The 13860-nt window shown below is 42.5% G+C and overlaps 1 protein-coding gene across 1 annotated transcript in view; it reads right to left on the reverse strand.

Annotated features, from left to right (window-relative positions):
- Positions 1 to 13860, reverse strand: part of POLR3B (RNA polymerase III subunit B) — a 184868-nt gene that overhangs the window by 12546 nt on the left and 158462 nt on the right. Inside the window, exons 23-24 of the mRNA XM_042781974.1 lie at positions 3729 to 3832; positions 2938 to 3104 (exon numbers count right to left, since the gene is read on the reverse strand). Coding sequence (XP_042637908.1) covers positions 2938 to 3104; positions 3729 to 3832 — 271 coding nt within the window. The remainder of the gene's footprint in view (positions 1 to 2937; positions 3105 to 3728; positions 3833 to 13860) is intronic.

Genomic DNA, 13860 nt, shown 5'->3' on the forward strand with positions numbered 1-13860 from the left:
GTCAGTGTCAGGAGACAAAGTGTATGTGAACTGCTGTATGGAAAGTGAATTTGCTCTGTAAACTTTCACCCAAATCACAATTAAAAGACCCCCCCCCAAAAAAAAACCAAACTCTGCTCTGTAAATTCGCACACAAAGCACAATAAAATAAATAAATAAAATTAAAAAGAGAGTGGGTGAAATAATTGCTTTGGTAGAACTTTTTTTTTTTTTTAAAGTGCCCTAGAACTTCTTTTTTCAGGAAAAGGAAACACCTGCCATGTACCATTTAATCCACAGAAAAATCCCGGGAGAAAGATACTGTCATCCTTACTTTTGAGGTGAAGAAATGGGCACTGAGGGTCTGAGGTTCCATCAGAGCCGGCGAGAGGAGCATCGGCAGGGGCTGAACCTCGTGCTCCCTCTGCCATGGAAGCTGGTCCGGGGCCAGCACGATGTGACAGTGCAGACAGCAAAGGCGGCAACAGGCACGGCAGAGAGCTGGGGAGGCCGTGCGGCCCTGCCTGCTTGGTGCACCTTACAACCTCTCAGCATTGCTACAAAGGCCTTTGCAGTTACTAGGCCATGCTGGCCAGCTTCAGCACAGCCAGACTCGTGGAAGACACAGAGAGGGGTGGAGGGTGCAATGCACAGGGAAGGTCAGCCTGTTCCTGTCCCAGCTCCGTCACACAGGAATTCCAGGACCTCGCTATCTCAGGTTTCTCACCTGGGCAACAAGGTGGCCAAGGCCGAGGCTCTCCCCAGCTCTCAGAATGAATGATTCTATTCCTCAGTACAGCACGGTTGCTCACGATAGAGTTTATGGAACTGTTACCGCATGGCATTGCAGCATCACCAGAATGAAGCCAAATAATACCTTCCTTCCTAGCTATGCTCAAGATTGTAACAAGGATGAAAGCTGGTGGGTCAATGTTTTCAGGCCCTTTGTGAACTTTCAACTAAGAGACTAAGCAGTGCTTCTCAACCTCTTCTACTGGGACAAATGACAAAGAAATGAAAACTCTGGCTGGGAGGCAGGTGATACAGGGACATGGTGAGGATGGGACAGCTTCTGGCTGTTTACAGCAAGCGGGACATTTTTTTTTTTTTTAAATCTTATATTTTAGTTTTAAAATTCATATGAATTTTACATTCTATTCTATAACATCAGTGTTTAATACCATCTTTTCCCATCCAAACCTTTCAGTCAAATTGTGCTCTAGAACAAGGCACCAAATCGATCCGGGGGTTTTGCATTACTTTCCGGTCCACACTTCCATCACTTCCGGGTGGAGAAGTGAGGACTCACGTGATCAGTTTAGCACTGACCAACTGAAAACTCTGGAACCAGACCCCTGGCAATTTACTGTCCCATTGTTGAAATGGATCATTATCTTTTAGTATAATGTGATTTTGCTAGAATGTCTCAATCATGATCCACCTGAGGAAATCCATGTTATTAGAGACTGGATGGATCATTTTAAAAAGCACTCAGCATTTTTAACAGCTGTCTTGACTATTTTAAACCCATCTGGACAGGCTATCTGAAGCCTCCAAATCAAACTGTGTTCTCATACTTGCTTCCACTCTGAGCTTCAGTCACGTCCGAGTGGTTTAAAAACCTCCCAAGAACCATATGACCACGAGCTATCTGGGTTTTATCTGGCATAAAATACGTAACTCGTTGCCTCCAAACTGATTCTGCTCATGGCCACCCCATGTGTTACAGAGTAGAACTGCTCCTCACAGGATCCTCTGGGCCATAATCTTTATGAAAGCAGATTGCCAGGCCTTTCTTCCATGGTACTGCTGGGTGAGTCTGAATTTGCAACCTTTAGGTTAGCAGTTGAGTGCAAACTGTGTGCGTCACCCAGGGACCTTGTAAAATACACACGTGCCTTAGTTTCAGCAACTGATTTGCTCCTTTAAGCCTCTGTGTGAATCAAGGCTTAAACCCAGTCCTTTATGATGATTCCAAGGACCTGATCCTCACAGTTAAGGCCTGTGTGACCTGGCCCTGCCCCTTTCCCATCCCACCCCAGGCCCTACTCCGCCCACTCCCCGCCCACTCCCCGCCCTCCAGACGGACTGGTCCCCAGTTGCCTGCACTCACTGCGCTCTCTCCCTCATAAGTGTCTCCATCGCAGGGAACACTCTTAAAATGGCCTCTCCTTATCCTTCACATCTCAGCTTCAATGCCCACCTCTAACAGGGCTCTTCTAACCTATTCCTCATCTTCATTTTGGTGAGTGCTAACTGTAGGTACATCTGTCTTTATGCCTTCCTTTATTTACAGAGCACCTGCTGCATACCAGGCCCTGTGTGAGGCACTGGGAAGAGAACAGTGAACAAAACAGACAAGGCCTGCTCTCATGAGATGGCATTCTAGCGGGGGAGAGAGACCCTAGTATTGTACAGTTTTGTTACCCGTATGTTAGATAGTGATGAGCGCTACAGAGAAAAATAAAGCTGGAGAAGGAAGTGGGTAGTTCTGAGTTGCAGATTTAATTAAGTAGTCAGTGTAGGCCTCACTGAGAAGTTGCCTTTTGCCTGTTTTTTTTTAATGCCTTACAAATCTAAATGGTAATAGGAACCAGGTTATGTTGTTTATTGTTACATACTCAGAGCTTAGCACATATCAAAGGCCTAAGAAATGTTAGGTGAACGAATGCACAAAACGCTAGGCCTCAAGGTGTCTGTCAAACCACCAATTATCTAATACTCATCATAGAAATGCAGAGGAAAACCCCACAGTTAAAGAAACCCTTTGAGTTATATACAGTGTTCCTTTTGGTAAATTAAATCTCTCCTCACTTTTAAAGTTACAGCTAGTACAAAGGTCCTTCCCAGTGTTCAGTTTTCTAAATCTGGATTTTTTTTTTTTTTTTTTCAATAAAAGCTCTTTCCTCTGCCCTCCCCAAACCATTCCTTCTTTAAATGTGTCAATCACACCCTTACCCGGTGATGCCGGATGTAACATAGTCTTTTCCCAAGTAGTTGTAACCGTGGCGAACAAGGTCTTCACAGACATCCTTCACTTTACTGCCTCCAAAGGCAGTGCCGTAGTGGAACCTGCCGTCCAACACACCAGCCTTGCCTGCCAACAGTTCAATCAGCTTTCCCACCTGTGGATGTGAACAAATTAAGCCAGTGGCTCCTTGCAGTGGAGGAATTCTATTGGTTTATTTACCTCAAGCCTATCCCCCAAAGATGAGACTACCACTACTAATTATGGTGAGCAATTAATAGCAGCAAATATTTACGGATCTCTTACTAAGTGACAGAAAAGCTTTGCATGTGTTTGCTAATTTTACTACTCTCAAAACCTCTATGGAGTAGACACTATTATTTCCCTCTTTACATATGAGGAACAGAGAGGCTAGGTAACTTTCCTAGAGTCACATAGCTGGTAAGTGGTAGAGTCACGGTTATGAGAAATAACCACTCACGGGGAAATCAATGTGGGTTAATACCAGGGGTTCTCTCTGCCGAGGGATAAAGTCATTACTTTGAAGACTGCACTCCTGATGGGAAGGACAGCCATGCGCCCCATCCTTGCCGCAGAGAAGCGTGGCCCAGATGTGTCAGTGGCTAGGAACCCTGTATATTTAACAGGGTTAATAAGGGGTCTAAGGGTCCTTCCTAAAAGTTCGTTTTAGGGTCCCATCACCTCCACCGACTATAACTAAACCATCTGCCTGCTTCCTGCTTCAAAAGTAGTACCTGTGCAAAATGTCAAGGCAACTGACCGTCATACGTGATGGGAAGCCATGTGGGTTCATGATGATGTCCGGACAGATGCCAGAATCACAGAATGGCATGTCTTCCTGAGGGACGATCAAGCCACAGACACCTGGGGGAGAGATGTCATGCCATGGAAAGCAAGTCGGCAGAAAGGAAGAATATAGTACTTAATTGGGATCTTCCCGTTGTGCCTCTATCTCCACTGTCCTAAAACCATCCCCATGGTCCAAGCAAGAGCAACAAAAGCTCCTTCCAACAATCCTGCTAGCCGAACAGCTCAAAACCAACTCTGCTTGCAGAGAGAGGCTGCAGCCAGTAGATGGGCCTGTGGGCATGACACACAACGGTGCTGTCAGGCTGCCCGCCCACCCTCTCCCGTCCTGGACACTGGGTGGCAGTGATTTGAATGTGCCCCGGGCCCAGCAATGTCTCTGCAGCTTCATGTCAGCAGCTGTGTGGCTCCTTCCTAGCCAGTTTGTGATCTGCTATGTCTGCACCCAAGCCCCAGGAACCCAATTTCTCTGACCACCAAGTACAGAACTAAATGAGAGGTGTGTTTAAGATGTGGTTTTAAAAAGTGGTGACGAGAAGCACCTGTGTGGGCTGACTGTGCCCTGCGAGCGTTGCCCGCCTGGTTGCTTCTCACCAGGGCTGCCTTGGCTGAGCCTGAACTGCCCAAAGGAATTTTAATACCTATAGCTTACAACCCATTAGAAAAGCAATCTTTGATTAAATTTGTGAAGTTGAATAAGAAACTTAAATGCCAAATCATTTTCAGAGCAAAAAATGGGAATTAGAAATGGCATCCTAAGAGCGAACACAGAATGAAACAAAAACTGATGACTTAGGTACGTCTCCTGACAGTCTCCTAGGCCAACTGTTCTGTACTGCTCCCTGCCTGGGCTGAGGGAGAGTGGTAGAACTTAGATCTTTAACCACAATCCACATACCTTAGAAATGGAGAACCAGTGTCCAACGGCACCCACTGGCCTAAGGAGAAAATGCTTTTGTAATTGTACCAAGATAAAATGACTTTTCTCTTCTGTTTAAAGTTATCAAGCATCTGCATCTGAAGAAACTGTTCTCAAAGAAAGTCTTCACGCCTCAGTTTAACTTCTGCATAATTACTCAAACTATTTTAAGACTTAATTTTTTTGATGTTACAATCATCCAGAGCTCAAGGCTAAAGATAAAGAATGCCATGTACCCACTTAACACTGATTATTAATATTCTGATTTCTTATTGGCTGCCAACAATATGGTAATTAGGCTTGTGGAACTGAATTCTAGAGCATGTGTTACTTGAATTGGCTTTTTTGGTGGAAACTGTACTCCTGACTATAAAGAACACATGCTCTCCTATATGAAGAACAGATATGAATCAGTTCACTTGATTTCAAATTCAGCAACCATGTGCTAGAATTTAAATGAAGCAGTGTGTAGGCCTTCTTTCTTCCCTCCAAAAATCCATCTTGTCCACACTGAAATTATCTGACAAAACACCAGAGCTGCCGGGAAATCTACACTGAAAGAGATCAAATTGTAAATCTAGGTGCACCGACAACAACATTGTTAGCAGTGAACAAAATGTTAGAAACGTCAATTCTGAAAGAGGCCAGTCGCGGGACATGCTCAGGCGAGAATGCCATTCTGGCTGGTGAGGGGATGGGGGGTGCAGCTATATCCCTTAAACAAAACCGAAGAAAAAACTCGGCACCCCTTCAGCAGTGGTTCACAGGGGGATGCCGGCGTCGGCCCAGGAGGAGCTGCCTGACCCCTCCAACAAGGGAAGGTGGGAGCGCAGGGTAGGAGGTGCACAAACTGAAGCATGACTGCTTCTCCTGGGGGAGGGGAAGGGCTCTTTGTGTTTTCAGTCTGGACACTTTTAATGAAAACTCAACTTTATGATGTTATGAAAATGAAAGAAATATGCCTTCCCTTAAAATCGGAATCTCTAATGACTTTACTTGAAATCCGATAAATATTTTGTGCAGAGCTTTCTTCTGGGTAAGTTTTTTTTTTTTTAAATCAGCTCTTGGCTGATGTTCAGTTTAAAAATACACAGAAGGAACTTTTGGATGATTTGACTCCACTGTAGGACTTGCTTTGGCTGTATCTGCACTGAAGGCACCTGTAAGCCAAAAATTAAATCTTTGCTGACTTAAAATTACTTTAGGTTCTGAAAACCCTTTTATATGCCAAGATGGTTCCCATAGCAGACAGCCCTGTGTTGTTTGTTTTGTGTGAAAGTGAATGATAAAAGATCCATGAAATCGACGCAGAAAGCCAGGACAGCAGAAAGAACTGAGGGCTCTCCATCATTGCGGCTTCTACCCTCTGCTGACTGGCGGAACAATGGGAGCAAGACATCCAACTGCAGATCCAACACAGCTGTGCATTTCATTAGATGAAGAGCACTAGTGACACAAGTCAATAATTAACTTATTCTGGTCCGCTGACTGTGCTTATGAGACCAGTCATAGCTGACAGACTTTAATACAAGTTAACACAAAGAGACCATAATGAGCTTAGAAGTTAAAACAAAATATTTAGACAGAATTTGATGATCTCGAATCTCAAATGAGACAGATGATTTATTTTAAAAGTCTGTATTGTACTGAATTCATGAGGGGGTAGAACAAGAGTTCTCAATCTTAGAACCAGAGTTCTTTTTTTTTTTTTTTCTTTTTAAGGTATTTTTGTTTCAGAATTAGTTAAATCCTATATCAAACATGAAACATTTTATTCCCCTTATTCTTGAATGAAAAGCTTACAATGTGTTTCCTCCGGAGACAGAGGCATACATCCCTTCTGATATTTAGAACTCTCAAAAGTTATGGTCACTTGCCCTCCGTGCCAGCTTCAGAATGTAATGATATGCAGCCTGCTGCAGTGTTAACACTCCCCTGGATCCCTGAGAAGAGGATGGACTACAAATAAACCATATCTAATGGACAGTGTTGCAAACAATTACTGATTCAGACCTTAAATGCTTACACAGCATTTCAGAGTTTAAAATAAAATTTCATCCCCTGGCTCATGCTGGTGTCCCAACCCCCCCTGTTTATAGCACAACCTCCTGGCAGTGACATGCAAATACACCCGCTTAACAAGCTCAGGAGAATTTAACACACTGACAGAGGCCGACTGGGAACTAGACTACAAACTCTGTATTACACAACTCTTAAAAAAGAAAAAAAAAAAAAAAAACTATTGTAGATAATAAGGAGAAAGGAATCACAAAATGTTAGAGCAGAAAGGGACTGCAGATACCCAGTCAGTAACATGTGATTCAATGACCATCAATCTTAATTTCAAGTTGTAAAGGCAAAGACTTTGGGAAGGTACAGACACCACGACGTGACCACCTACGCACTCAGCAATGGTACATCTTGACCCATGGGCACAGTTCTCAGTATCATGCCTCAACCCAGGAGGCTCTTATATCAACTGGTTATTTCCATTTCTGTGGCTTCGCAGAACAACACACAGATCAGTTTGAGACTAGGTTTACCCGGCAGAAGCCTAGAAAATCTCATCAATCATCTGATGGTTGTATCTAGTGTTTCTAATTATTAATAACGACAGACTTGTTCGAAAGTCATGTTCACTTTTAAGCCAAAAGTTTCAGTGTAACAGATCTATGTAATGGATTTAGCTTAATTCAAATAAAATAAATAAATAAACAAACAAATAAGAGGTAAAAGGAAAGGAAAAAACAGTAAAGAAATATGGAAGCATTCTGGTACCATATCAAGACAAGAAACCGAACACCACTGTGGAAGCAACTCTAAGAACATCTTTAATTCAGGAGCTGTTTTTGATGTGACTTCATTGTGCTGTGAACTGACTGGCAAATGGTTTTCCATTTTGTTCATAGCCAGGTCTCATTTTAAGATCATACTTTGCTTCAATTTTTTACTTTTTGTTTAGCAAATCTTCCTACAACTACTTTTGGATTAAACTTAACACTCTGAAATGGACATATATTGTTACTCTTGCTTTTTGAGTGAGGAAAGGGGGAATCATGTCCCACAGTCATCGAGCATGTGCTACGGACACAGGCTTCGATGGGGCATCTAAGAGGGGCAGGGGCTCAGCTCCACACCGAGAGGCAGCCTATGCAGATCAACGTGACTGGATATTGAAAATGAAAACACTGTACATTCAGATTGCCACATGCTAACGCTCTAAGTGACGCAGAGCAAATCTGGCATTACAGTCTGTGAAGTAACACAGATCACAATCTAAATTGCCTGCTTCTGCTTTCTGCAGGTTCTAAGAGGTTAGACAAGGCTACTTATTCTGCGTAGGTTAAGCCTCTGCACCGAATGAAGGGAACAACACCACTGCGGTTCTCTCTGTCAGTCACAGAGGAAGAAGGCTGGTGTTCAGTCGAGGGAGTGAAAATTCCACCGAGGCCCAGTATTAACACGGTTCATAAATGTAGGGCCACCAGCCCCTGGGCTCTCAGATCTACGTAGGGCAGGACATCAAAGAACCAGGTGACCTTAATTTGACTCTCTGCTCTTCAGCTGATGGTGTGTTACTTCTGCTGAGCCTTGGTAGCTTGGTCTTTGTAATGGGAATAATTACCCACCTATTTCATGAGGCAATTGTGTTAGAAGAACAGATGAGCTAATGTCTGAGAGGTACTTTGAGGTCCTTAGAGAAAGGCAGCACCTAAATACAAGGAATTATTATTATGTAAGAAATCTAGTTACTCTCAGCAGGAAGCAAATGAGCAGAGCAAAGGAGCCCACGTTAATGAACAGAGGAGCAGTTGCCGTTGTGCTAACTTTGGCTGAAGAGGCGAGAAGCTGCTCACTCCGTGGTGGTGGGCTGTGAGGTCATTCACCAGGATCAAGCCGGTGTCTCCTAACAACTTCACAGGGCTACTGGGGGACAGTTCACTGCTGACAAATATGGTGGTAAATGGGGCCAGAGAAGCAGCAGAAACACTTTCAAGTTCAACTGTTCCTATTAAGTAAGAGGTGCTTTGCTTTGACTAAACTCATCTCTATGGGCCTTCATACATTCAGAAATGTAACTCTCTAAATCAAAATGTGAAGTCTGACACAGGTGGTTTCCCCTTTCTTCTCTTCCCCCTTTCCAGTTACTGAATTAACTTCCTTTTATTTTTCACACCAGCACCTTCAGTAATCCCAAGGGGGAGGGGAGCAGACAAAAACTGTTGAATCATATCAGCTTTGTTCTGTTGTTGAATCACTTCCAGACCTATCACATCACTGGCCATATCCCGGTTGACATAATTTTAATTCGGCTCTTCCTTACATGTTAACAGATAAATAATGCATAAGAAAACTTGATTAGCTTTCTTATTAAAACATCACTCTAAATGAGAGGAGGTGCTAAGACAATACAGTTTTTACACGGCTTTCCCATGAGCAGCTGAATGGTTTGATGTGATAAATTTGCATAGTCTGAAGCACACAAAGGGCTGATTAATTGAAACCCTTACAATGCTTCTGGAAGCAGCTATTGTAAAACAATAACCATAGGAACTTTACAAAATACACACGGCTGAATGTGTCAAGAGCTTAATAAAATGTGTCGAGGCTACACTATTTGGAAACAGAATTGGAGATTTTTATTCTGGGCCATAAAACACTAAACACTCTAATTTCAAAGCGTTAGTTGGATATTTACTGAAAGGTCAGAGGGTTACTGATTAGCTAATGGAGACAAAAATTTGTCCTTAAAACAGGAAATTAAATAAAATCTTACAATAAGGTGTCTATGCAGTCAAAATAATCCAGATTTCGAACATTAACATAAGAGTCGCCTAAATGTCTTTTTGGACCCAAACTGAGAAGGATCATTTGGCAACATACACCTTATCTTGGGGTTCACACTGTTAGCTTCACCAGCCCCCTCCCTTCCCTCCCACTTAGAAACTTTCATTCAAGCAGGATCAAGTAAAGTAGGGAGCCAAAGACCACAGACTGTTTGAAGCTTCAGACTAGCAGAGAGGATTTCAGATGGTCTCAAGTGCTACATAAGTACAAGGTGTCATTATTATTTTAACTCAGAGTCTTTTCATTCTTCCAACTTCAGAAAACACAATCTAGAGTAAGGCAATTTTTAAACCGAATCTTGTTTAAAACACACACTGCCCTCCTGGCTTTTCTGCCACGCACGAATTACCATTCTCTTACTTCCCACAGCTTTTTTATATCTACTGTATAAGGATGCTTCAATGTGCCGGAGAGCCCGGGTAGGTTTTTTTCTGTAAGCTTTCTGATGAGATTTAAGAAAAACCTTAATAAATCAATCTAGCAGGTTGCTGGATGATTTTTATTAATGCAAAATGGAGGCAAATCATCTTATAATGGGACTTTTGTTCAACGAGAGGGTCAAAGATGAATCTTCCAAACAATTTTATCTCAATATAGATAATCCACGTGAGCCAAAAAGACATACCCTGAACCACCCCGTGCAATGACTGTATTTTGATAAGTCTATACTTTTCTTTTAAAATAAAGGTTGACTTTACTCCATTTACACTGGCTGTTCATCCTTAAGGAATTAGGGGAAGAGACCGAGGAGTGGATGCCATTATCTCAGATTTGCAGTTATTAAAAAGCTTCTGTTTGCCAGGACAAATACTCTTGCTCAAATACAGTTTTTCCTCTCCTTAGGAATACTGTTTGGTATTGCTGCCCAGTTCTGTGATCTACGGGACCTTTGTTGGAGGTGCTAATCCTTTTTCACATGAGAGACTAAGAAATGTTCTTTCAGGGAAGTGATATATTGCTTTTTTTTTTTTTCTCCCCACTTCAAAGGAGTCCACTTTTTCCTTCTTCATTGTGAATGGCAGCAAAAGTAAGAGGAAATCTGGAAATATAATAATTTGGTTTGCCTGGACACTGAAATGAAACTTAACTTGGAAATTCCTTAGGTGGACAGGCAATTTTTATTAAAGAATTAATAACAACGACAAAAAAAAACTGAAGAAATCTGCTCACCCTTCCAATAAACACACTAGGCATCAGAGAAAGCAAGACTCAAGATAAAAATGTCTACCCTTGATGACTTTCCTTCGTGTAGAATTTAAACCCAAGTTAAAGAAGTTATATACATCACTTCTATTTTAATAGAAACTCTAGCTCCAAACATGATTTCAATCCACAATATCTGTCTATGTCTCTTCCTATTCTTTAACTCTATCTACAAAGCTGGTCAAGAAAGAATATGAAGGAGAAAATAGGAAGAACATTCCACACCAACTTTTTGTTCTATTTCCTCCCTTTGGAGCATCTTTTATGTCAATCATCTAAGGCCATGCTTCACTCTAAGAGTACCTAGAAGTCTAGCACACTTGAGAAAAGGGATCAAGACTTCAGGTTTAACTACTTTTCCCCAACTTAATTTAAAACACAACTAAATGAAATTGTATTTCCTTTGTAAACAAAGATACAACAAATTGATTAACTTGGGTATATAGAAGCTTCTTACTAAATAATCCCCCCTTTTCTGGTATTTTGCACATTACTAGAGGATGCACTCACTGCTCTAGAGTCCTGATCAAAGGCCTAGCTTGTGTTGAGGGTGGGTGCTGGCTCATTGCACAGTGAGTGGTGAGACACAGAAAGGACCTCACAAAGACCCGAAGAAGGGCTGCACTGCATTGAGATTCTTGGAATTTCTCATTAGAAGCCTAGACTAGGTTGAAATTTGCTTATGTAAAAAGTACTCTGTGGGTGAATCCTGTCTGTTTCTGAGCGTGGGGTTGTCCTTATGTTAACTGTGTCCCCATCTTTTTAATGAAATACTTCTCTCCTTCCTTGACACCTGGCTTTCTCTGCTCAATCCTCCTCCATTTCTGAGGTCACAGAAGGTGACACTGCTTATTGGGTGTGTTACACTTTCAGATAGCTCCTGGTCAAACACCTTCACTCTCTTCAGTGGGCCTTCTCTGGTCACCTGCATGGAGTGAGTCACTGTTTACCACGTGTCACTGATGTTGACTCCCAATGACTGGGCACCCGGTTCTCCTGCTCTGGTTTACCCCGCCCTTCTGTCTTCTTCATGAGCTCCTTAACAGCACAGGGCATAAGACTACCTCTGTTTGGTGTCTTTTTCTCCTCTGTTTCACTTAGCTACTGATCGTCCTACTACCTCTGAAGTGACTGGGCTTGAGGAGACTAAACACACATGTTCTGTGAAACAGCATCTTCAAGTTTCCTCTACTTGTTGAGGGGAGATTTTAGGAGGCTATAGATGCAGAAGTGCTATCCACGCACTAATTATGTCCAAGAACCCCTAACAACTTTACTAAAGCACGCTTTTAACAAAAGATAATACCTGTGGTATGACCATCGTTTTCTGAATGGCAGGAGTAACAAATTTAGTGCTCTAAATGGAGAAATGAAAGATGGCAGGCATAAAGTCATAAAGCATCTTTAAATATTCTCACACAGAATGGTTATGTACTAACTTACAGAAGATGTGATGAAGGAAAAAAATCATACTTCCAAACAATCCTACACTTCAAGAGTGAAAACAAAGTTCAACCAACCGTTGCTCTTACTTTGGCTTGTGTTGGGACCTGAGCAGAAAGAAATCACTGTGTGAATCTTGGTGTGACACATGTGCCCTGAGCACTCACAGCACTGTGACGTTTCTATCAGCTTATTTCATGACAATTACAAATACCACATAACTGATATGGTGGGCTACGTTTTCCATTTCTTTGCCAATACCTAACACTTTCCATTTCCATCCAGTTTCTCTTCAGGCCCGACTCCATGTGGGTAGGTTATTGTGCGGTGACCTACGGACATGTGCCAGCTCTGCATACTGCATGCTAAATGTTCCAAGTAAACTGACTGTAACCAGTGCCCAAAACACTGACTTTAAGAGCTTCTCCTGTTTCTGGCTTAACCTATTACATCTACCCAAGTGTATCTGAAGAATGGTAAAAGCTGAGAGCTCAAAAATTTACTTCCTTCTATAGCTGTTCGAATTCTTGATAATTTAGAATTCTAACCAAGGCTACTGAAGTGAGACCAAAGGATGAATTGAAGAAAGGAGTGGGAATAGTGTTTTACAAGGGATTGGCTTTCAAAGGAATAGCGCTCTTTTTTAGGAGAATGTTTTAATGTGGGGGTTTGGCAGGCTTTTCTGGATAAGGTGCGTGAGACTAGATGTTTATTCTGGACTGATGGCAAAGGAAGGATGTGTAAAGCTGTTTATTCAAGAAGAATGGGAATTGTGAGAATATGCCCATCTTGAGAAGACACAGGAAAAAATAGGAACATATATGAGGACTCACTCTCAGGAAAGGTTGTATCTCTTCCATGGAGAAATCTCTGGGAATATGGCACTCTTGAGGCAGAGTGGTAATGAAACAGCAGAACAGAAGAGAGCCACCTTGAACTGGATTTAACAGAACTGTAAAGGTATTTCGATGCAAATCCTGGTTCACCAGCGCTAAGCTGTAGTGGGCAAACCACTCACGTCTCTGAGCCTCACTTTTCTCATTCAGTAACAGTATCAACTAGAATTGTAAAGGTGAAAGGATGGATTCGAGATGAAAACACCTGTATTCAAACACAAAAGGTAAGATACTATACATTTGGGCATAGTCAGCACACAGGCGATGCCCACACTTCATCTCTAGCCCAAACCTCTGCTGGAGCTCCAGACTCTAGAACTAACTGCTGACATAACGTCTCCACTTGGAGTCTCATAGGCAGTACAAGCCCTGCCTAACTCCAAAGCCTATTCCTTCCCTGGTCTTTCCCACCTTGGTAAACAGCACCACCAGCTGCTCAGGCCACAAACCTCATACTCAATTCCTGACTTTCCCTCTCCCAACATTCAGGCCATGAGCAAGCCCCACTGGCTCTATCTCCAAAGTACATCCAGAATCCATTCACTTCTTTCCATTTTCTACTGCTGCTGTGCTAGGCCAGCCACCCTCCTTTCCTGCCTGGACCACTATAAAGTCTCTCTGTTTCATCTCTGCTCCCTCCTTCAATGCACTCTCCACACAGAGGCCAAGGTGAACTTAAAACTGTAAGGAAGACCTTGTCATTCCTTGGCTTACACTCACCATCCAACAGTCCTATGGTTTCCCAGAACATTTAAAGTAAAGCCCAAACTACTTTC

Source organism: Orycteropus afer, unplaced genomic scaffold (assembly GCF_000298275.1).
Source record: "Orycteropus afer afer isolate SDZICR_OR568_19922 unplaced genomic scaffold, OryAfe1.0 scaffold00209, whole genome shotgun sequence".
In the NCBI taxonomy this organism is placed as follows: domain Eukaryota; kingdom Metazoa; phylum Chordata; class Mammalia; order Tubulidentata; family Orycteropodidae; genus Orycteropus; species Orycteropus afer.